The sequence below is a fragment of the Gorilla gorilla genome, chromosome 20 (genome assembly GCF_029281585.2).
Source record: "Gorilla gorilla gorilla isolate KB3781 chromosome 20, NHGRI_mGorGor1-v2.1_pri, whole genome shotgun sequence".
Lineage (NCBI taxonomy): Eukaryota > Metazoa > Chordata > Mammalia > Primates > Hominidae > Gorilla > Gorilla gorilla.
Window position 1 is genome coordinate 47,315,342 of NC_073244.2, and position 24,565 is coordinate 47,339,906.

The 24,565-nt window shown below is 53.7% G+C and overlaps 1 protein-coding gene across 1 annotated transcript in view; it reads right to left on the minus strand.

The window, feature by feature from the left end:
- ZNF565 (zinc finger protein 565) overlaps nucleotides 1-16,673 on the minus strand; it is an 81,127-nt gene extending 64,454 nt beyond the window's left edge. Inside the window, exons 1-2 of the mRNA XM_063701277.1 lie at nucleotides 12,686-16,673; nucleotides 5,390-7,124 (exon numbers count right to left, since the gene is read on the minus strand). Of these exons, the coding sequence (XP_063557347.1) occupies nucleotides 5,390-5,444 (55 nt within the window). The 5' untranslated portion in view covers nucleotides 5,445-7,124; nucleotides 12,686-16,673. The remainder of the gene's footprint in view (nucleotides 1-5,389; nucleotides 7,125-12,685) is intronic.
- Nucleotides 16,674-24,565: the final 7,892 nt, after the last annotated feature.

Genomic DNA, 24,565 nt, shown 5'->3' on the forward strand with positions numbered 1-24,565 from the left:
AAAGGTGTTGTCTTTATGATACAGTTGGCCCTCTGTATCCATGGGCTCTGCATCCATTTATCAACGAACCCTGGATGGAAAGTGTTTAAAGTATACAACAATTTTAAAAATACAAATGTTAATATACAACTATTTGGATAGCATTTACATTGTATTAGGTATTATGACTAATCTAGAGATGATTCTAGCTAGGCATGTGGCACACATCTGTAGTCCCAGCCACTTGGGAGGGTGAGCTGGGAGGATTGTTTGAGGCTGCAGTCAGCCGTGATTGCACCACTATATTGCAGCCTGGGTGACAGAGACCCTGTCGAAAACAAACAAAACCAGGAGGAAAAACACAAGGATGGAGACATAGATCAGTGGGAAGAGAATTGAGAGTCCACAAATGCTATGGGTTGAATGTCCCCCACAAAACTCAATGTTGAAATTTAATTGCCATGGTAATGGCATGAAAGGTTGAGACCCTTAAAATGGCCATGAAGGGGCTGGTCGTGGTGGCTCACACCTGTAATCTCAGCACTCTGGGAGGCCGAGGCGGGTGGATCACCTGAGGTCACGAGTTCAATACCAGCCTGGCCAACATGGCAAAACCCCGTCTCTACTAAAATTACAAAAATTAGCCGGGTGTAGTGGCACACACCTGTAATCCCAGCTACTTGGGAGGCTGAGGCAGGAGAATTGCTCCAACCCAGGAGGCAGAGGTTTGCAGTGAGCCAGGATCGTGCCACTGCACTCCAGCCTGGGAGACAGAATGAGACTCTATCTCAAAAAAAAAAAAAAAAAAAAAAGATGTCCATGAAGTCTCCACTTTCATGAGTAGGATTGGTGTCATGATAAAAGGGCAGGTTTTGTCCCCACTTGCTGTCTCTTGTCCTTCCTCCATGGGATTACATAACAAGAAGGCCCTTGCCAGATGTCAGTCTCTCAGTTGTGGACTTCCCAGCCTCCAGAACTGTGTACCAATATGTTCCTGTTCCTTATACGTTAACCAGACTCAGGTATTCTGTTATACCAGCACAAATCAATTGATACACTGTGGGCAACTGATTTTCAACTAGAATGCCAAACTTATTTAATGGAGGAAAGAATAATTCCCTTAAAAAATGATGTCGGGGGCAGTGGCTCACGCCTGTAATCCCAGCACTTTGGGAGGCCAAGGCGGGCGGATCACAAGGTCAGTAGTTCGAGACCAGCCTGGCCAGCATGGCAAAACCCCGCCTCTACTAAAAATACAAAAATTAGCCAGATGTGGTAGCGGGGGCCAGTAATCCCAGCTACTTGGGAGGTTAAGGCAGGAGAATCACTTGAACCCAGGAGGCAAAGGTTGCAGTGAGCCGAGATCGTGCCGTTGAACTCCAGCCTGGGTGACAAGAGCAAGACTCTGTATTAAAAAAAAAAAAAAAAAAAAGTGTTGGGGCCATGTGCAGTGGCTCACGCCTGTAATCCCAGCACTTTGTGAAGCGGAGGCGGGTGGATCACCTGAGGTCAGGAGTTCAAGATCAGCCTGGCCAACATGGTGAAACCCTGTCTACTAAAAATACAAAAAATTAGTTGGGCGTGGTAGTGGACGCCTATCATCCCAGTACTTTGGGAGGCTGAGCTAGGAGAATCGCTTGAACCCAGGAGGTGGAGGTTGCAGTGAGCTGAGATTGTGCCACTGCACTCCAGCCTGGCAAGAAGAGTGTCAAAAAAAAAAAAAGAAGCTGGGACAATTGAGGTATAAAGATGAATTTGGACTCTTGCTTCACACTGTATACAAAACTTAACTCAAAATTGTCCAAAGACCTAAATATAAGAGATAAACTCTTGGGAGAAAACATAGGAACATAGGAGTAAATCTTCATGACCTTAGATTTGGCAACGATTTTGTAAATATAATACCAAATATAATACCAAAGTATAAGCAGGAACAACAAAATAGATAAATTGGATTTTGTAAACATTTAAAACTTTGTGTATCAGACACTATCAAGAAACTGAAGTTCAACATGCAGAATGGGAGAAAATATTTAGAAATCATCTATCTGGGCCAGGCACGGTGGCTCACGCCTGTAATCCCAGCACTTTGGGAGGCCGAGGCGGGCGGATCACCTGAGATCAGGAGTTCAAGACCATCCTGGCCAACATGGTGAAACCTTGTCTGTACTAAACATAAAAATTAGCCAGATGTGATGGTGCATGCCTGTAGTCTCAGCTACTTGGGAGGCTGAGACAAGAGAATGACTGAACACGGGAGGTGGAGGTTGCAGTGAGGCGAGATCAAGCTATTGAACTCCAGCCTGGGTGGCAGAGCGAGACTCCATTTCAAAAAAAATAAAGAACAACCTATTAAAAATGGGCAAATTTCTGGGCACGGTGGCTCACACCTGTAATCCCATCACTTTAGAGGGCTGAGGTGGGTGGATCACGAGATCAAGAGCTCAAGACCAGCCTGGCCAACATGGTGAAACCCGTCTCTACTAAGAATACAAAAATTACCAGGCATGGTGGCACGTGCCTCTCATCCCAGCTACTTGGGAGGCTGAGGCAGGAGAATCACTTGAACCTGGGAGGCGGAGGTTGCAGTGAGCCAAGATCATGCTACTGCACCCCAGCCTGGGTGATAGAGCAAGACTCTGTCTCGAAAAAATAAATAAAATGAAAATTAAAATGGACAAATAAATAGAATCATTTTCTCCAAAAAAGATATACAGGTGTCCAGAAAGCACATGAAAAGATGTTCATAAATCATTGTGTAAGTCCAGTATCTGTTTCTTCTTGACATGGTCATCTGCTGATTTTCTTTTCCCCGATAATTCATCACATTTTCCCAGTTCTTTGTATTTCAAATAATTTTAGATTGCACCCAGGGCATTTTAAGTATTATTTTCTAAGACTGTGTTCTGTTCAGATTATCTGAGAGTAAATGTTGGGTTTTTGGTTTTGGTCTTTTTGTTTGTTTGTTTTTGAGGCAGAGTTTCGCTCTTGTCCCCCAGGCTGGAGGATAATGGGGTGATCTCAGCTCACTGCAACCTGTGCCTCCCGGGTTGAAGTGACTCTCCTGCCTCAGCCTCTTGAGTAGCTGGGATGACAGGTGCCCTCCACCACGCCCGGCTAATTTTTGTATTTTTAGTACAGATGGAGTTTTGTCCTATTGGCCAGGCTGGTCTCAAATTCCTGACTTCAGGTGATCCACCCACCTCGGCCTTCCAAAGTGCGGGGATTACAAGCGTGAGCCACTGTGCCAGGCCCGAACTGGATAATTTCAAATCCTCAGGGAAGGCAGACTTCCATTACTGGCCAAGATGGGATAAGCACATTTCAGCATCTCTCTCACTGATTTGTATTTAACACCCCAGAGTGAATACAAAAAGAAACCACCTGAAGATTCAGAAATACAAGTAATAGCAGGCAGATGTGAAGGGAGTTAAAAACGAGAAGAATGGACACGAAGACCACATGTTTGCTGTGGGATTTTCCTCCTTTATCTTCTGGCTTTGGAAGGAGGGAAGTCTCAGAGCTGTGTGATGGGTTCAGGGAGCATAAATTATGAGAGAAATGCCTTCCTTCCAGCCAGAGGAGTCCAAAAGAGGACCTGGTGTGACAGAGTGAGAGAGGGGTTCTTTTTTTTAATTGAGACAGGGTCTTGCTATGTCACCCAGGCTGGGGTGGGGGTGGCGCGATCTTGGCTCAGTGCAGCCTTGACCCCTTGGGCTCAAGTGATTCTCCCACCTCAGCCTCTTGAGTAGCTGGGACTAGAGGCATGAGCCACCACACCCAGCTACTTTTTAAAATTTTGTAGAGACAGGGGTCTCACTCTGTTGCCCAGGCTGATTTCAAACTCCTGAGCTCCAGGAATCCACCCTCCTTGGCCTCCCAAAGTGCTGGGATTACAGGTGTGAACCACCACACCCAGCCTTCCCTTTTTTCTGTTTTTCTTCTTTTCTCTACTGGCCTTGCACCAAGAACAGCCCCAGTTATTAGGCTGCTCTGCCACTGCCGTAGCTGTCAACCAAACCAAGAAAAAAGACCCATGGGATCCCATGTCTGTGTGTCTGAGTGGCTGGGGGCAGGGGGTGTCCTCTCTTTCTCTCTCTCTATTTTTGCCACCTCACCACAAAGTGGAGCTAGGTCTGGTCTTGTGAAAACGTGCCTGTTGGGGGCGCTGGGAGGGCAGCTGAAGCTCTGACAGAAGGCCGGATGCGGTGGCTCACGCCTGTAATCCCAGCACTTTGGGAGGCCGAGGCGAGCGAATCAGTTGTCAGAAGTTCAAGACCAGTCTGGTCAAAATGGTGAAACCCCGTCTCTACTAAAAATACAAAAATTATCTGGGCGTGGTGGTGGGTACCTGTCATCCCAGCTACTCAGGAGACTGAAGTAGGAGAATTGCTTGAACCTGGAAGGTGGAGGTTGCAGTGAGCAAGATCGTGCACTCCGACCTGGGCAACAGAGCAAGACCCTAAAGAAAAAGTTTATTTTTATTTTTTTTAAAAAAAGGAGGCTGGGCACGCTGGCTCACGCCTGTAATTTCAGCACTTTGGGAGGCCGAGGCCGGTGGATCACGAGGCTAAGAGATCGAGACCATCCTGGCAAACATGGTGAAACCCCGTCTCTACTAAAAATACAAAAATTAGCCGGGTGTGGTGGCGGGCGCCTGTAATCCCAGCTACTCGAGAGGCTGAGGCAGGAGAATCGCTTGAACCCGGGAGGTGGAGCTTGCAGTGAGCCGAGATCGTGCCACTGCCCTCCAGCCTGGCGACAGAGCAAGACTACGTCTTAAAAAAAAAAAAAAAAAAAAAAGGAATTGTCGAATTCTACGCCTTAGATTAGAACGTGTCTTTTTCATCCACTGTCGTTGGTACTCGATAGGCTTGCATCTTGTTGACGGTCAGTTTTGGGACCTTTTCTCGTATTGTGTGGTAATTTTCATTGTTGTGTTTTGTTTTCTTGAATCCCTACTATTCAGTGACTAGGCTAGAAACTGTTGGAAACTCTAATTTATCATGTGACGTTTTATTTCTTTTGAGTTTAGGGATCCACAGCCTGAGACCCGGCGAGCCTCGCTGCTCTTGCGAGAGCCATGGATTCGCATTTGCGCAGAGTCGGGGTCTGTTGCTACGGGTCCCCTGGGCTCCTTTGAATCGCTTTGGCAGCTCCCTCGGTTTAGAGCTACAGGGTTTTCTCCCTCCCCTGAGACTCTAACGCGTGCACCAACTCGCGCCTAGAGGGCGTGTATGACCCCAGCTCAGTTCTAAGCCGAGGGGCTGCTGCCGGACATTCTAGGGTCTGATCTGGCGGGCTCGAAAGGAGGACAGTCACTGCGACCGGGAAAGCTCCGCGCTTACGACGCCCACCCAGAAAATCCGGATCACATTTCCCGTGGTCCACCGCGCATCTAGGAGGTTACCTGCGTCCAGGCGGTGACTTGCGAGGGACCACCTTTCCCAGGGTCCACGGCGCATTTAGGTGGTGGCTTGCTCTGGACTACATTTCCCAGGGTCCACCGCGCATCTAGGAGGAGGTTTGAGATGCAGCCTCCCAGCTTCGAGGCTACCACCTGCCCGAATTGGTGCTTTGGCAGAGTCTCTGGTGCCCGGCTGAATGGGTTCAGGGTCTCTTAAGGACCCTCCGTTGACGATGCCTCGAGCTGTGACCCACCCTGGCTCCGTCCACGGTTGTCGGGGTCCCGGGCTGCTTTTCTTGGAGGGCTCGGTGCCGGAGGCTACTCTTGAGTCCCGGTTCCTTCGCCTAGCTGCGGGCCTCGGGCTACTGGATCCGCTGTCGCGGTTTGGGTGCGGGGCCTTGGCTCAGGCGGAACCCGACCGGGATCGCCCCGCGAGATGCAGTCGTTGAGGGAGCCAGGAGCCCGGGTCTGGGCGGGGACCCCAAGGCTGCTGGAGCCGGAGCTGGCGCGGGGGAGACGTGTGTGTGCGCGCGTGTGTCTCTCTGTGCGCGCGTCACTGTGTGCACGCGTGTGTCTGTGTTTGCATCTCTGTGTGTGCGCATGTGTGCCTGTGTGTGCGTCTTTGCACGTGTCTGTTTGCCTGTGGTGCACACGCGTGTCTGTGTGTGCGTCTCTGCGCGTGCCTGTTTGCCTGTGTGCACACGTGTGTCTGTGTGCGTCTCTGTGCGCACATGTGTCTGCGTGCGCGTGTCTCTGCACAAGTGGGTGTGCACGCACGTCTCCGTGTGTGCGTGTGTGTGTGGCGCTAGCCCTAGCCGGCTGTTTGACGTGCATGATTGTGACAGCAGCATGCATGATTGTGACAGCAGCATTAGGTGTGTGGCCACTTGCAACCACGTGAATGGCTTTTCTTGACTGTGTGTGACTCTTGCTTGTGTTATTGACTGTATGTGAATAGGTACAGAGGGAGTGTCTGTATTGCCGAAGTAGTGAGAGCATGATGGTGTGTCATGAGCAGTTTTAGTTAAAGGTAGGAAGCAACCAGGGTGTTTTTCTTAATACATTTACACACACCACTCACCAATGTGTGGAGTTTTTTTCTCCCACACTAAACAGTTCTTCAGCGGACACCAACTGGGTGTGCTACAGTTCAGTGCAATTCCAACTGTACCTGGAGATAGCAGCAGAACCCATCGGTTAAGGGCTTAGTCCCAAAATACTGCCCCCGCTTCAGATGCCAATTGCAGGTCCCAGGATGTGACCTGAGCTTCTGACCTACTGGCTATAAATCGAGGTTGCCATGACCCCTCAAGTTTGAGTATTTTGCTAGAGTGGTTCACAGAACTCTGAGAAACACTTTACTTATGTTTACCCATTTATTATAAAGGATATTGACAAGGATACAGATTAACAGCCAGAAGGAAGAGATGCATAGGGCAAGATATGGGGGAGGGGTGCAGAGCTTCCATGCCGTCTCTGGCTGCACCACCCTCCAGGAACCTTTACGTGTTCAATAATCCAGGAGCCCTCCAAACCCCTTAGTTTAGCAGTTTAGTTTAGTTTAGTAGTTTAGTTTAGTTTAGTTTAGTTTAGTTTAGTTTAGTTTAGTTTAGTTTAGTTTGTCCCAGCTACTTGGGAGGCTGAGGCAGGAGAATCTCTTGAACCTAGGAGGCAGAGGTTGCAGTGAGTCGAGATCTTCCCACTGCACTTTAGCCTGGGTAACAGGGCGATGCTCAGTCTGAAAAAAAAGATAAAGCAAAGAAAAAAGAAATTTACAGTTTATGGGCGAAAACAACATGGCTATAAGTAATTTCCGCAATGTAGACATTTCCAGGGTGTAATAAGATAGTTGGTTAAAAGCTGGGGGTAAGGATATAGGAGAAGATGTTTTGTGTCTACCTTGAGGAGGAAGAGGTGGGACATGATTGATTAGGGATAAAGGAGAGTAGAGTAGAGTGCAGAGTCTTGGGAGACAGGACCTGGCTGTCCAGGCAAGTGTGGTGTGGGCGATGTTAATGACTTTCATGGGATGGACAGATGCCAAATTAAAGCAGCATATGCTAAGGGTTTTTTTTTTTTTTTTTGAATAATGAGGGCAAACAGTGACATTTTGCAGAGATAAAATTCTCCTTTTTCCTAGACGAGGTCTCTCCTACTCTCACACCACTCAACACTCAATAAAGAACATTTCTGACACCAGATGTGTGGGTTTTTTCTCCATACACCAAGCAGTTCCCCATTAGACACCAACTGTAGGACTACAGTTCAGTTCAGTTCTGACACCACCTACCTGGAGATAGCGTCAGATCCCACAGGCTAAGGGACCAGTCCCACAAGATCCTTCCACTTCAGATGTCCATCTCAAGGGCCAGGTGGTGACCTGTACTTCTGACCAGCTATAAATTTGGGGTTTCCACATCCTCTCCTCAGGTCTGATTAACCTTCTAGGATGGCTCACAGATCTCAGGGAAACCATTTACTTAACATTAGTCCATTTAGTATAAAGGATATTACAGCTGGGCATGGTGTTGCCCGTCTGTAATCCCAGCACTTTCGGAGGCTGAGGTGGGCGGATCACTTGAGCCCAGGAGTTTGAGACCAGCCTCGGCAACATAGCAAAACCCTGTCTTTATTAAAATACAAAACTTAGCTTGGTGTGGTGGTGCACGCCTGTAGTCTTAGTACTAGGGAGACCAAGGTGGGAGGATTGAGCCTAGGAGGTTGAGGTTGTGGTCAGCCCAGATCTCACCATTGCACTCCAGCCTGGGCAACAGAGCGAGACCCTGTCTCAAAAAAATTTTTATTTATTTATTTATTTTAATAAAAAGGGCCGGGCGCAGTGACTCACACCTGTAATCCCAGCACTTTGGGAGGCTGAGGTGGGTGGATCACCTGAGGTCAGGAGTTTGAGACCAGCCTGCTCTCTACTAAAAATGCAAAAGTTAGCCGGGCATGGTGGGGGGCGCCTGTATTCCCAGGTACTCAGGAGGCTGAGGTAGGAGAATCGCTTGAACCCGGGAGGCAGAGGTTGCAGTGAGCCGAGATCGTGCCACTGCACTCCAACCCAGACAACAGAGAGAGAGTGTGTCTCAAAAAATAAAAAAATGAAAATAAATAAAAAGGATATTACAAAGGTTTTCGATGAAGAGGTACCTAGGGCAACATATGTGGGAAGTGGCACTGGGCTTCAATGCCCTCACCCCAGCACATCATCCTCCAGGAATCCCCATGTGTTCAGCAATCTGGAAGCTCTCTGAACCTAGTCCTTTTGGGTTTTCATGGAGGCTTCATTACATAGGCATGATTGATGACATCATTGGCCACTGTCAGTCAACTCAACCTTCAGCTGCTGTCCCCTCCCCAGAGGTCAAGGGGTGGGGCTGAAAGTTCCAACCGTCATATCACATTCTGAGGCCATCCAGGAGCCCACCAAGAAGTCCCCTCATTAGAACATACTATGCTCCTATCAGCCAGGAAATCCCAGGGGATTTGAGAACTCTGTGTCAGGAACTAGGGTCAAAGGCCAGATATTAGAACAAATGATCCTCCTAGTACCCAAGGGTTTTGAGGAGCTCTAGACCAGGAGCTGGGGCAGAGACCAATATATGTATATTTCTTTTTCTTTTATATTCCCAGCTCCCCAAGGTTATCCATTTTAAAAGTCTAGTAAGTTTCCTTTACCTCTCTCCTTGCTCAAACATGCACATACATATATTGAGTGACTTTTATTCCCTTTTGCCTTTACTAGAATTATATGTAATTTTTTTTTTAGCTTGTGTTTCTAGGGAAGACCTTATGGATGTCCTTCCAAATTAGTGCTTACTGATTTGCTGACTTGAGTAGTACTTGGAAGGACGTAATTTTTTTTTAATTCAAGCTTTTTATTATGGATACTTTCAACATTATATATGCAGAGAGCCTAGTACAGTGAATCCACCTTTGACAATTAACTCATGGCCAGTTTTGCTTCATCTCTATTTCCACTTGATTATTTTAAAGAAAATTCCAGGCATTTCATCTATAAATATTTCAGTATGAAATATAGTTCTTTTAAGAACTTTTCTTAAAAGACAATTTTCATATCATCATCTTAAGAAAATGAACAATTCCTGGCCAGGTGCCATGGCTCATGCCTGTAATTCCAGCACTTTGGGAGGCCAAAGCAGGAGGATCACTTGAGTCCAAGAGTTAGAGACCAGCATGAGCAACATGGCAAAACCTCGTCTCTACAAAAAAATACAAAAAATTAGCCTGGCATGGTGGTGCGCACCTGTAGTCCCAGCTACTTGGGAGGCTGAGGTGAGAGCATCACCTGAACCTGGGAATTTGAGGCTGCAGTGAGCCGTGATTTCACCACTACATTTCAGCCTGGGTGACAGAGCAAGATCCCTGTCTCAAAAAAAGAAAAGAAAAAAGAAAAAAAAGAAAAATGAACAATTTCTTAAAATTACATAATCAGTTGCAGTTGATTTGTTCAAATTAGAATTAGTTTAGAGTCTAAACAAGATCTACACGTTGGGCTTAGAGGATAAAGCTCTTATAGATTTTTTTTTTTTTTTTTTTTTTTTTTTTTTTTTTTGAGACAGAGTCTCTCTCTGTTGCCCAGGCTGGAGTGCAATGGCACGATCTGGGCTCATTGCAACCTTTGCCTCCCGGATTCAAGCAATTCTTCCCCCTCAGCCTCCCGAGTAGCTGGGATTACAGGTGTGTGCCACCAGGCCTGACTAATTTTTGTATTTTTGTATGTTTTTTTGTTTTTGTTTTTGAGACAGAGTCTTGTTCTGTCGCCCAGGCTGGAGTGCAGTGGCGCGATATCGGCTCACTGCAACCTCTTTCTCCTGGGTTTAAGTGATTCTCTTGTCTCGGCCTTTCAAGTTAGCTGGGACTACAGGCATGCACTATCATGCCCAGCTATTTTTTGTATATTCAGTAGAGGTAGGGTTTCACATTGTTAGCCAGGCTGGTCTCTAACTCCTGACCTCAAGTGATTTGCCAATCTTGGCCTCTCAAAGTTTTGTATTTTTGAAGAGACGGGGTTTCATCATGTTGGCCAGGCTGGTCTTGAACTTCTGACCACAGATGATCTGCCTGCCTCAGCCTCCAAAGTGTTGGGATTACAGGCGTGAGCCACCACACCCAGCTGTCTCTTATATATCTTTTAATCTATTGACTTCCCTTTTTTCTTGCTATTTATGTTTTGGAGAAATCAAACACTAGATCATATAGAGTTTCCACATACTGCCTTTGAGTACACCCCCATGGTACTGATTAACAAATTAGATGCTCTATATTTTCTCTAAAATATCTGGTAATTAACTAGAGCAGTGGTTCTCAACCAGTTGTGTTTTTTGTTTCTTTGTTTGTTTTTTTTCTCTAGAAGACATTTGGCAATGTTTGGAGATATTTTTGGTTGTCACAACTGCAAGGAAGGATGGTATTGCTGGCACCTATTGGCTAGAGGCCAGGGTGCTGCTAAACATCCTATACTGTACAGGACAGCCTCCTCCCATCCCAAAGAATTATCTGGTCCAAAGTGAAAATAGTGTCAGAGTTGAGAAACTCTGCTCTAGAGACTTGATCAAATTCAAGTTCAGTTATTTTGGCAAGATCTGCTTGTCACTATTTTGTGATCAGATTTGTTAGTGGGCTTAAGTGTCATCAATGTGATTTATCCATTGTAAAGTGATTGCCTTTTGCATAATGTCATGCATTCATTGATGATCATTGCCTAGATTCATTATGTTGTTAGGAGTTGCAAACTGATCACTTTCTTATTGTGTCTCTCTTTCAGCCATTACTGGAATCCTTTTATTTCCATTACTGGAATTTCCATTACTAGAATCCTTTTATAAAAATAAAATCTGCCCACATCAACAATCTGATTACTCAGAGGGATAGCATGTGTAGGAAAGGGAGGATAAATGCTTGATTCTTTCCATTCATATTCGTTAGTTTTCAGAATTACGAGTTTCAGAATACTGCATTGGTTTCCTAGTTTCCAAAGGTGATTGCGGCAGATTGTATTTTCCAAAGATGGTTGCAACAATAGGCTTGTTCCATATGTTATTCTAGAATCTTGCCATTCCCACTTTAAGAGGTGGAGTCTAACTCCTCTGCCTTTGAATCTGGATTGGTTTATTGTTTATAACCAATGCTGTGTGACTCCCAGGGCTCAGTTTAAGAGGCACTGTGGCCTTCACCTCATTAGCTGAAACTCCAGTGTTTGAAATCTTGAGCCATTATCTAAGAAGGTCCAAGTGCTGTGAGCCGCCATGCTATGAGGAAGCCAAGTCACATGGGGAGGCTACTAGTCCAAGTCTTTGAGTCCTCCCACCCCAGGTACCAGACATGTGTGCAAAGCAGGCTTCATAGGTTTGTAGCCCTCAGGTATCAGGTTATTCCCAGCCTTTGAATCCTCCTGGTTGAGGCCACAGACATCAGGAGCAGGGGCAAACTATCTGCTCTGTGAGCTGTCTGAATTCCTAACCCACAGAATCAGTAAGCACAGTAAAATCATTGTATTATACTACTGAGTTTGGAGTGGTGTATTATACAGCATCAGTAACTGGTGAACAATGACTGATATACCGACACTTGTTTATGTCATATTACACACACACACACACACACTTTTTTTTCTTTAGAGGTGGGTTCTTGCTGTGTTGTGCAGGCTGGTCTTGAACTCCTGAACTCAAGTGATCCTCCTATCTCAGCCTCCCAAATTGCTTGGATTACAGATGTGAGCCACTGCACCTGGCCTATACTGACATATTTTATTTTATTTAAAAAATTTTTGGCCGGGCGCGGTGGCTTACGCCTGTAATCCCAGCACTTTGGAAGGCTGAGGTGGGTGGATCATGAGGTCAAGAGATCATCCTGGCCAACACGGTGAAACCTCATCTCTACTAAAAATACAAAAATTAGCTCGGTGTGCTGGTACACGCCTGTATTCCCAGCTACTTGGGAGGCTGAGTCAGGAGAATCGCTTGAACACGAGTCGGAGGTTGCAGTGAGCCGATATGGCAGCATTGCACTCCAGCCTGGCAACAGAATGAGACTCTGTCTCAAAATAATAATAATAATAATATGAGCAAGAACAACCACACCTAACAAATAAAAACTGATGGTAATACATAAGGTTACACAAATATTCAAAGACATATCATGATTCGAAAACCACGTATCTGTTCTCTTGGCTATCCCATACCAAGTGGAGCCAAAGGCTCTGCACAGGTTTCCAAACCCTAATCATAGCCATGATAGCAACTGTGGTCCTCTCCCTCCTGGTTACCTGCTCACCTGAAGCAGGTAAGAGCCTGCTTGGCTTCCTAGAGAGGCACTTCTGAGGCAGGAGAATAGGAAATTAGCATAACCAAGCCAGGCGCGGTGGCTCACGCCTGTAATCCCAACACTTTCGGAGTCCGAGGCAGGCAGATCACGAGGTCAGGAGTTCCAGACTATCCTGGCTAACAGGGTAAAACCCCGTCTCAACTAAAAATACAAAAAATAAGCCAGGCATGGTGGCAGGTGCCTGTAGTCCCAGCTACTCAGGAGGCTGAAGCAGGAGAATGGCATGAATCCAGGAGGTGGAGCTTGCAGTGAGCCGAGATCCTGCCACTGCACTCCAGCCTGGGCGACAGAGCGAGACTCCGTCTCAAAAAAAAAAAGGAAAAGAAAATTAGCAAAACCAAAGGTTAAGGTGGAAGCAAAAGAACAGCAGGTGCAGCAAGTTCTAGGCCAGGTTAAGCAGCACACAGGCCACATCCTCACTCCTGTGATGACAAGACAGAAGTCTTCAGTTCAGCCTCTGGCCACAGGCCAATCCTTCATAGGGTGTAACCAATTGAAGACCTCGAAAAGGCACTTATGGGTGTTATCAAATTCTTTAGCTTAATAAAAACTCTAAAGAACATTGTAATCTGGGCTCTTGAGCCGCTTGCTCTAGCCTGCTCTGGCTCTGTAGAGTGGACTTTTGCTTCAATAAATCTGCAGTTTCGTTGCTTCTTTCTTCTTTCGTGGCTTTGATCTTTTGTTGCTTCGTGTAGTTTGTTTAATTTTTTCTTCAGTGAGCCAGAAACATGGACAACTTGCAGTCAAGACCTTCCATCCAGTAAAAGTTCTACATTCTAGAAGTCTCAGTATCGCCAAGAGATGTCAAGGCATCAAGGGGTCAAGGTTAAGGCCTAAGATTAAGGCTCAATATTATACGTGCCCTGACACTGGGGGAAACAAGGAGGGCTGAATGGATTAACTGCAAATTCCCTGCCCCAATGTACTCCTTTGAATAAGGTGCCCTAGCCCAAGCACTTCCTTCAGAGGCCAGGCACAGTACCTGCTTACTGCATAGTAGTGGGTGTCAGGTTCCACCCAGCCTGCAGAATTATTCAAACAGGCCATTCACACCCTCCTTCAAGAACCAGGGGTTACCTCCCATACTCTTGGTACTACAAAGCCTCCTGGAATAGCCTCCACCTGATTACTGTGTTCCTGAGTGCAACACACTGTACCCCACATGGTGTGCTGGGCTCTCCTTCCCTGGGGCGTAAGTATGGGTAATTAGCAAACCAATGTTCATCTCATTTATCCAGTGTTAGCTACCATGTGCTTTGCAATAATCTGCACTTCCTTTCTAATTCTTGAGAGACATCCGGGTCCTCTGCTCCTGGGTGGAGGATTTTAGAAAAAAGGCCACTCAGAATGGGCAGGTGACTTGAACGCCTGCGGGTCCGACACAGCACCAAACCTCGCCAAGGCCTTCAGAAACCAAAAGTGCAACCGCCAGGAAAATGACTGCTGGTTCCAGTCACAGGACCGGCTACACGACCCAGGCAGAGACCGAGAAAGAGGCTCACCAAAAAGGCCAACATGCAAGAAACTGCCCTCCAGAGAACAGGGGACGTTCGTCCAAAGACATACATGCACACTCCCATTCACACACACAGCCCCAGCAATTTTTTTCAGGGGCTGCAGCCTGATCCAGAGCAGAGCGCAGTCAGCCTTGGCAAGGCGCATACACAAATCGCGAGCGGATGCTCACGTCACAGAGACCGCCACCATTGCCTGGAGATGAGTTCTTCACTCTCCGCGAAGGAGGAGCCTTCTGTGGCAGCGCATCGGCCTCGGGGCTAAGTCTAGTCCTCACTGGGGCGTCGACGGGATGGTATCCGGAGGCCAGGATTCGCGGTCGAAACCTCAGGCGGAGAGTCTGGGAAGCAGCGCAGTATCCCAGGCTCAGGCCTGCGCGGCGGTGTGCCGGTGAGTCTCCCCAAAAGTCGTGCCCTTGCGATCTCCAGGACAGGTCTGCTTGTATGCCCAAGGGCTGCTCTCTCACCCCAGGGTCGTTGTCGCGCAGAGCAGAACCCAGAGGCTTCAGGGGCTGCCTGGGGATGAATGTTACTGTGCCACTGCAGTATGTCTGGGTTGTGTCTCTTTCTCTTATTTCTGTTTTCATTCTCCGTCTATCACTCTCTACCAGTTTCCGTCCGTGTGTGCGCGGGTGCGTGTGTGTGTTGGGATGCGTGGGCAATGAAGGGCGGTTTCTCGTACCTTGGCCTTTCTTCTGGTGAGTCTCTCCTCGCATCTCTGTCTGGGTCATGTGGCCGGGTGTCATTCGTTTTCCAGGAGGTTACAGTTTGGGTTCGTGACCGGTGGGCAACGTGGGGAGCTACATGAGACACGGAGGGGATTAAATCAGCTCCCAATCATGAGCGGCCTCATTGCTAGAATCAAGACAACCACACCCCAGCAAAGGAAAAAATTCTCACAAAAGCTCATCATCAACCTGCTTATGCAGGTCGAGGTGCCCATCGACCTCACTCCTCTCAATCCTCTCGCGTGTGCCCTCACTGAGAAATCTAGCCACAGCTCGACACAGGGACGGAAAAGGAAGCCGGCAACGGGATGGGGCGAACATCTCTGTGGCTCCAACGCTGGCCTTCGTGGCCAAGTCACCCGTTTGGCACTCCTCCCCGGATGGCCGTGGTGGTGGCATTGCCGCCAATCCTGCTTGGGCTCTGGCTTCTGCTCTGTCCTCCCTCTTGCTCTGCCTGCCCTGTTTCTGAGAGGCTTAGGGGCTTGTTAGTCTGGCTCAATGTCTTCAACCCAGAAGACTTCCCAGTCCATCCGGGAGAAAGTTCCTGGGGGTCGGTGTCATGATTGTTTCCTTCTCCAAACCTCTTTCAGCATGATTGGGCAGGTGTGGTGATCCTGGAGCTCTGGGCTTCCATAGCTGTCTGGGACAGGGAAGCTTTCTGGGTCTCTGTGGCCCCGTGGTCGGTCCAGGAAGAGCGGGAGGCAACCCGACTGTTCCTGACATTTGCCTTCTAGGAAAGGCGGTGTGACATGCCACCTGCACTTCCTCTCTGATTCTTGAGGGCCATCGGGTTCCCCTGCTCCTAGGGAAAGAGGCTTCGAGCACTGAATCTTCTGGCTGCCACGCATGTCAGGGAGCCAAAGGGACTGGGTTTTGCTGGGTGCAGGGGAGGTCGCGTCGGGGGTACCTACCAGGTGGCGGGGTGGGGGTGGGGGTGGGAATGGGGTGAAATTTGTGGAAACCTCTCGGCCCCTCTGGCCGGCATCCCTGAATGTGGCTTGGATTCGGGCGCGGGCCCTGTCTCGCAGGTTTTCAGCTGTGCTTGGCTTTTCTTCAGCTTTGTGGCCGAGGTCTCCCGTGGCCCACGGGCACACGGCTGGACATCACTGTCCGTCTCGCCACGCCCCATACGGCCTCAAAGACACCCGCTCACTCCATCCGCTCTTGGGCGACGTCGGTGCCACGGGTGGTCACACTGGCTCCATCTCGGATTCACCTCTGTCTGTCTTTGCAACGTGTCGCGGGAAGCTGTGTCGGGATGCCGGAGCCCCCGGGCCTTGGAGATGAAGGCAGGCCTCTGCTCCACCCAGGAAGGAGGGAGGCAGTGGGCTCGCGGGTCAGTTCATTTTCCGCCCACAGCACGCCTTGCGGCCCTGGGGATCTTTCTGTGCGCCAGCGAGACCCTTCGCGCCTAACTGCATTGCAACCCCATTCCCGATCACCCGGTGGGATCCATCGTCGGATCCGCACAGCCCAGCCTGCACCCTAAAGCTCCTCCTCCACGGGGAAACGAAGCAGAAGACCGATCAAGGAGGTCCTGAGGACAGGACTCCTACGGGTCCGACCCTGGGTCTCCCGCAGACGACTCTGGCAGTCCTCTTCCCACACGCCGCCTCGGGCTGCGCCGCAGGGGCGGCCGCCGCCGCAACGTCCAGCACAGCCGCCCCAGGCCCGGCAGCCGCGGCATCGCCGCCATTTTTTAAAGGGTCCGCAGCCTGACTCTGTGGAGTAAGGGGGGTGGGGGCGGGGGAGTCCGACTCGCCAGTGCGCATGCGCGAGACCCGAGCCACCGCTTGGATCACAGTGAAAGCCACCGTTGCCCGGGGATGGGTCCCTGCCACTTGGCGAAGCAGGAGCCCTGTGTGATCGTGCGTCTGAGTCTGGGCTGAGACCAGTCCTGGCCAGGGCAGTTACCAGGACGGTCCACGGAATTCGCCGGGATTCGCGGAGGGTCCACCAGCAGGAAGAAACCCCAGGAGGAAGAAACCTCAGACAGATCGCCGGCGAGGCAGCGCGGGATCCCAGCCTCAGGCGTGCGCGGACGGTGTGCGGGTGAGTCTCCCCAAAAGTGGAGCCCTTGTGATGACGAGCACAGGTCCGCCTCTGTGTCCGGGTGCTGCTCTCTCACCGATGGCTCTTAGTCGCGGAGAGGAGAACCCGGCAGCTTCAGGGGCTGCCTGGGGGTGGGTGTCACCTGCTGTATGTCTGTGTGCGTTATGGGTGTGTGTGTGTGTGTGTGTCTGTGTGTGCGTGTGTCTGTGTGTGCGTGTCTGTGTGTGTGCGTGCGTGCGTGCGTGTCTGTGTGCCGACTTCTGTCTCTCTCTTACCTCTCTCTCTCTCTCTCTCTCTCTCTCTCTCTCTCTCTTCTCGCTCTTTCCGTCGCCCTCTCTTTCTGTCTCTGTCCGTCTGTGTGTGCGTGCGCCTTGGGACACATGTGCCCTGTGCGGCGGAGGGTGGGTTTCTTGCACGTCGGCCTTTCTTCTGGTCAGCCTCTCCCCGCGTCTCTGCCTTGGTCGTGTGGCCGGTTGGCAGTCGTCGTCCAGGCGGTTCCAGTTTGGGGGTCTGTGAAGGCCTGGGCAACGTGGGCATCGGCGTGGGACCCGCAGGGGTTTTCATCCCCTCCCCATCCGGAGCAGCCTCTTTGCTAGGCTGGATGCAGACGAGCGCTCCCCAACCAAGGACAACGGCCTCCCAGGCGCTCATTGTCCACCCGCAGGAGGGTGCCCGCAGAGCTTCAAGAAGGTGGTTGTCACGCCTGTCGCCCTCTGCCCTCATCGAGAAATGGAGCCACAGCTCGACGCAGGGACGGAGAAGGAAGCCGGCAAGGGGATGGGGCAAGCATGTCTGTCTCTCAAAGGCTGGCCTTCCTGGCCGAGTCACCCGTTTGACATCCCTCCCCGGATGCCGGTGGTGGTGGCATGGCCCCCCCGTATCCTGCCTGGGCTCTGGCCTCTGCTCTGACCTCCCTCTTGCTGTGTCGGCCCCGTCTCTGACAAGCCTGGCGGCTTCTTAGTGTGGCTCAGTGTCTTCACAAAGAGGACTTCCCCGTCCATCAGGGAGAAACCTCGTGGGGGTCCGCGTCATGATTGTTTCCCTCTCCACACCTCTTTCTGGATGATTGGGCAGCTGAGGTGTTCCTGGAGCTCTGGGCTTCCATACCTGTGTGGGACAGGGAAGCTCTCTTGGTCTCCCTGGCCCAAGTGATGGCTGCACGCTCGGTCCAGGAAGAGGGGGAGGCAAGCCCAGCGCTCCTGACATTGGCCTTCTAGGAAAGGCGGTGTTGCATCCCACCTGCACTTCCTCTCTGATTCTTGAGGGCCAAGCGGTTCCTCCGCTCCCGGGGGAAGTGCCTTGTAGCACTGAGTCTTTTGGCTGCCACGGATGTCAGGGAGCCAACGGGACTGGGTTTCGGCTGGGTGCAGGGGAGGTTGCGTCAGGGGTACCTAGCCGGCAGCGGGCTGGGGGTGGGGTGTACTTTGTCCAAAGCTCTGGGCTCCTCTGGCGGGCCTCCCTGAACGTGGCCTGCACTCGCGCACAGGCCCTGTCCCGCAGGTTTTCAGGTGCGCTTGGCTTTTCCTCCGCTTTGTGGGGCAGGTCTCCAGTGGCCCCCGGGGCGCACGCCTGGACATCACTGTCCGTCTGGTCGTCGCCCCCTACGGCCTCAAAGACACACGCTGCCTGCATGTGCTCTTGGGGGACGACAGTGCCACGGGTGGTCACACTGGCTCCAGCTCGGACTCGCCTCTGTCTCTCTTTGCCCGCGTCGCCGGAAGCCGCGTCGGGATGCCGGAGCCCCCGGGCCTTGGAGATGAAGGCAGGCCCCTGCTCCTGCCACGAGGGAGGGAGGCAGTGGGCTCGTGGGTCGGTGCCTTTGCAGCCGACAGCACGCCTTGCGGCCCTGGGGATCTTTCTGTGCCCCGGCGAGACCCTTTCCGCCTCACTGCATTGGAACCCCATTCCCGATCGCCCGGTGGGATCCATCATCGGACCCCAAGAGGAGTCCGCGCAGCCCAGCCGGCACCCCGAAGCTCCTCCTTCAGCGGGAGCCGAAGCAGAAGAGCGATCAAGGAGGTCCTGACCACAGGACTCCTATGGGTCCGACCCTGGGTCTCCCGCAGGCCCCTCTGGCAGTCCTCTTCCCACCCGCCGCCTCGGGCTGCGCCGTAGCCGCCGCCGCCGCCGCAACCTCCAGCACCGCCGCCCCAGGCCCCGCAGCGGCCGCGCCGCCGCCATTTTTTAAAGGGTCCGCAGCCTGACTGTGCGGGGTAAGGGGGGGTGGGGCGGGGGAGTCGGCCTCGCCAGTGCGCATGCGCGAGGCCCGAGCCGCCGCTTGGGTCACAGTGAAAGCCACCGTTGCCCGGGGATGGGTCCCTGCCACTTGGCGAAGCAGGAGCCCTGTGTGATCGTGCGTGTGAGTCTGGGCTGAGACCAGTCCTGGCCAGGGCAGTTACCAGGACGGTCCACGGAATTCGCCGGGATTCGCGGAGGGTCCACCAGCAGGAAGAAACCCCAGGAGGAAGAAACCTCAGACAGATCGCCGGCGAGGCAGCGCGGGATCCCAGCCTCAGGCGTGCGCGGACGGTGTGCGGGTGAGTCTCCCCAAAAGTGGAGCCCTTGTGATGACGAGCACAGGTCCGCCTGTGTGCCCGGGTGCTGCTCTCTCACCGATGGCTCTTAGTCGCGGAGAGCAGAACCCGGCAGCTTCAGGGGCTGCCTGGGGGTGGGTGTCACCTGCTGTATGTCTGTGTGCGTTATGGGTGTGTGTGTGTGTGTGTGTGTGTCTGTGTGTGCGTGTGTCTGTGTGTGCGTGTCTGTGTGTGTGCGTGCGTGCGTGCGTGTCTGTGTGCCGACTTCTGTCTCTCTCTTACCTCTCTCTCTCTCTCTCTCTCTCTCTCTCTCCCTTCTCGCTCTTTCCGTCGCCCTCTCTTTCTGTCTCTGTCCGTCTGTGTGTGCGTGCGCCTTGGGACACATGTGCCCTGTGCGGCGGAGGGTGGGTTTCTTGCACGTCGGCCTTTCTTCTGGTCAGCCTCTCCCCGCGTCTCTGCCTTGGTCGTGTGGCCGGTTGGCAGTCGTCGTCCCGGCGGTTCCAGTTTGGGGGTCTGTGAAGGCCTGGGCAACGTGGGCATCGGCGTGGGACCCGCAGGGGTTTTCATCCCCTCCCCATCTGGAGCAGCCTCTTTGCTAGGCTGGATGCAGACGAGCGCTCCCCAACCAAGGACAACGGCCTCCCAGGCGCTCATTGTCCACCCGCAGGAGGGTGCCCGCAGAGCTTCAAGAAGGTGGTTGTCACGCCTGTCGCCCTCTGCCCTCATCGAGAAATGGAGCCACAGCTCGACGCAGGGACGGAGAAGGAAGCCGGCAAGGGGATGGGGCAAGCATGTCTGTCTCTCAAAGGCTGGCCTTCCTGGCCGAGTCACCCGTTTGACATCCCTCCCCGGATGCCGGTGGTGGTGGCATGGCCCCCCCGTATCCTGCCTGGGCTCTGGCCTCTGCTCTGACCTCCCTCTTGCTGTGTCGGCCCCGTCTCTGACAAGCCTGGCGGCTTCTTAGTGTGGCTCAGTGTCTTCACAAAGAGGACTTCCCCGTCCATCAGGGAGAAACCTCGTGGGGGTCCGCGTCATGATTGTTTCCCTCTCCACACCTCTTTCTGGACGATTGGGCAGCTGAGGTGTTCCTGGAGCTCTGGGCTTCCATACCTGTGTGGGACAGGGAAGCTCTCTTGGTCTCCCTGGCCCAAGTGATGGCTGCACGCTCGGTCCAGGAAGAGGGGGAGGCAAGCCCACCGCTCCGGACATTGGCCTTCTAGGAAAGGCGGTGTTGCATCCCACCTGCACTTCCTCTCTGATTCTTGAGGGCCAAGCGGTTCCTCCGCTCCCGGGAAAAGTGCCTTGTAGCACTGAGTCTTTTGGCTGCCACGGATGTCAGGGAGCCAACGGGACTGGGTTTTGGCTGGGTGCAGGGGAGGTTGCGTCAGGGGTACCTAGCCGGCGGCGGGCTGGGGGTGGGGTGTACTTTGTCCAAAGCTCTCGGCTCCTCTGGCGGGCCTCCCTGAACGTGGCCTGCACTCGCGCACAGGCCCTGTCCCTCAGGTTTTCAGGTGCGCTTGGCTTCTCCTCCGCTTTATGGGGCAGGTCTCCAGTGGCCCCCGGGGCGCGCGCCTGGACATCACTGTCCGTCTGGTCGTCGCCCCCTACGGCCTCAAAGACACACGCTGCCTGCATGTGCTCTTGGGGGACGACAGTGCCACGTGTGGTCACACTGGCTCCAGCTCGGACTCGCCTCTGTCTCTCTTTGCCCGCGTCGCCGGAAGCCGCGTCGGGATGCCGGAGCCCCCGGGCCTTGGAGATGAAGGCAGGCCCCTGCTCCTGCCAGGAACGAGGGAGGCAGTGGGCTCATGGGTCGGTGCCTTTGCAGCCGACAGCACGCCTTGCGGCCCTGGGGATCTTTCTGTGCCCCGGCGAGACCCTTTCCGCCTCACTGCATTGGAACCCCATTCCCGATCGCCCGGTGGGATCCATCATCGGACCCCAAGAGGAGTCCGCGCAGCCTAGCCGGCACCCCGAAGCTCCTCCTTCAGCGGGAACCGAGGCAGAAGAGCGATCAAGGAGGTCCTGACCACAGGACTCCTATGGGTCCGACCCTGGGTCTCCCGCAGGCCCCTCTGGCAGTCCTCTTCCCACCCGCCGCCTCGGGCTGCGCCGTAGCCGCCGCCGCCGCCGCAACCTCCAGCACCGCCGCCCCAGGCCCCGCAGCCGCCGCGCCGCCGCCATTTTTTAAAGGGTCCGCAGCCTGACTGTGCGGGGTAAGGGGGGGTGGGGCGGGGGAGTCGGCCTCGCCAGTGCGCATGCGCGAGGCCCGAGCCGCCGCTTGGGTCACAGTGAAAGCCACCGTTGCCCGGGGATGGGTCCCTGCCACTTGGCGAAGCAGGAGCCCTGTGTGATCGTGCGTCTGAGTCTGGGCTGAGACCAGTCCTGGCCAGGGCAGTTACCAGGACGGTCCACGGAATTCGCCGGGATTCGCGGAGGGTCCACCAGCAGGAAGAAACCCCAGGAGGAAGAAACCTCAGACAGATCGCCGGCGAGGCAGCGCGGGATCCCAGCCTCAGGCGTGCGCGGACGGTGTGCGGGTGAGTCTCCCCAAAAGTGGAGCCCTTGTGATGACGAGCACAGGTCCGCCTGTGTGCCCGGGTGCTGCTCTCTCACCGATGGCTCTTAGTCGCGGAGAGCAGAACCCGGCAGCTTCAGGGGCTGCCTGGGGGTGGGTGTCACCTGCTGTATGTCTGTGTGCGTTATGGGTGTGTGTGTGTGTGTGTGTGTGTCTGTGTGTGCGTGTGTCTGTGTGTGCGTGTCTGTGTGTGTGCGTGCGTGCGTGCGTGTCTGTGTGCCGACTTCTGTCTCTCTCTTACCTCTCTCTCTCTCTCTCTCTCTCTCTCCCTTCTCGCTCTTTCCGTCGCCCTCTCTTTCTGTCTCTGTCCGTCTGTGTGTGCGTGCGCCTTGGGACACATGTGCCCTGTGCGCCGGAGGGTGGGTTTCTTGCACGTCGGCCTTTCTTCTGGCCAGCCTCTCCCCGCGTCTCTGCCTTGGTCGTGTGGCCGGTTGGCAGTCGTCGTCCCGGCGGTTCCAGTTTGGGGGTCTGTGAAGGCCTGGGCAACGTGGGCATCGGCGTGGGACCCGCAGGGGTTTTCATCCCCTCCCCATCCGGAGCAGCCTCTTTGCTAGGCTGGATGCAGACGAGCGCTCCCCAACCAAGGACAACGGCCTCCCAGGCGCTCATTGTCCACCCGCAGGAGGGTGCCCGCAGAGCTTCAAGAAGGTGGTTGTCACGCCTGTCGCCCTCTGCCCTCATCGAGAAATGGAGCCACAGCTCGACGCAGGGACGGAGAAGGAAGCCGGCAAGGGGATGGGGCAAGCATGTCTGTCTCTCAAAGGCTGGCCTTCCTGGCCGAGTCACCCGTTTGACATCCCTCCCCGGATGCCAGTGGTGGTGGCATGGCCCCCCCGTATCCTGCCTGGGCTCTGGCCTCTGCTCTGACCTCCCTCTTGCTGTGTCGGCCCCGTCTCTGACAAGCCTGGCGGCTTCTTAGTGTGGCTCAGTGTCTTCACAAAGAGGACTTCCCCGTCCATCAGGGAGAAACCTCGTGGGGGTCCGCGTCATGATTGTTTCCCTCTCCACACCTCTTTCTGGATGATTGGGCAGCTGAGGTGTTCCTGGAGCTCTGGGCTTCCATACCTGTGTGGGACAGGGAAGCTCTCTTGGTCTCCCTGGCCCAAGTGATGGCTGCACGCTCGGTCCAGGAAGAGGGGGAGGCAAGCCCAGCGCTCCTGACATTGGCCTTCTAGGAAAGGCGGTGTTGCATCCCACCTGCACTTCCTCTCTGATTCTTGAGGGCCAAGCGGTTCCTCCGCTCCCGGGGGAAGTGCCTTGTAGCACTGAGTCTTTTGGCTGCCACGGATGTCAGGGAGCCAACGGGACTGGGTTTTGGCTGGGTGCAGGGGAGGTTGCGTCAGGGGTACCTAGCCGGCAGCGGGCTGGGGGTGGGGTGTACTTTGTCTAAAGCTCTGGGCTCCTCTGGCGGGCCTCCCTGAACGTGGCCTGCACTCGCGCGCAGGCCCTGTCCCGCAGGTTTTCAGGTGCGCTTGGCTTTTCCTCCGCTTTGTGGGGCAGGTCTCCAGTGGCCCCCGGGGCGCACGCCTGGACATCACTGTCCGTCTCGTCGTCGCCCCCTACGGCCTCAAAGACACACGCTGCCTGCATGTGCTCTTGGGGGACGACAGTGCCACGTGTGGTCACACTGGCTCCAGCTCGGACTCGCCTCTGTCTCTCTTTGCCCGCGTCGCCGGAAGCCGCGTCGGGGTGCCGGAGCCCCCGGGCCTTGGAGATGAAGGCAGGCCCCTGGTCCTGCCAGGAACGAGGGAGGCAGTGGGCTCATGGGTCGGTGCCTTTGCAGCCGACAGCACGCCTTGCGGCCCTGGGGATCTTTCTGTGCCCCGGCGAGACCCTTTCCGCCTCACTGCATTGGAACCCCATTCCCGATCGCCCGGTGGGATCCATCATCGGACCCCAAGAGGAGTCCGCGCAGCCCAGCCGGCACCCCGAAGCTCCTCCTTCAGCGGGAACCGAGGCAGAAGAGCGATCAAGGAGGTCCTGACCACAGGACTCCTATGGGTCCGACCCTGGGTCTCCCGCAGGCCCCTCTGGCAGTCCTCTTCCCACCCGCCGCCTCGGGCTGCGCCGTAGCCGCCGCCGCCGCCGCAACCTCCAGCACCGCCGCCCCAGGCCCCGCAGCCGCCGCGCCGCCGCCATTTCTTAAAGGGTCCGCAGCCTGACTGTGCGGGGTAAGGGGGGGTGGGGCGGGGGAGTCGGCCTCGCCAGTGCGCATGCGCGAGGCCCGAGCCGCCGCTTGGGTCACAGTGAAAGCCACCGTTGCCCGGGGATGGGTCCCTGCCACTTGGCGAAGCAGGAGCCCTGTGTGATCGTGCGTCTGAGTCTGGGCTGAGACCAGTCCTGGCCAGGGCAGTTACCAGGACGGTCCACGGAATTCGCCGGGATTCGCGGAGGGTCCACCAGCAGGAAGAAACCCCAGGAGG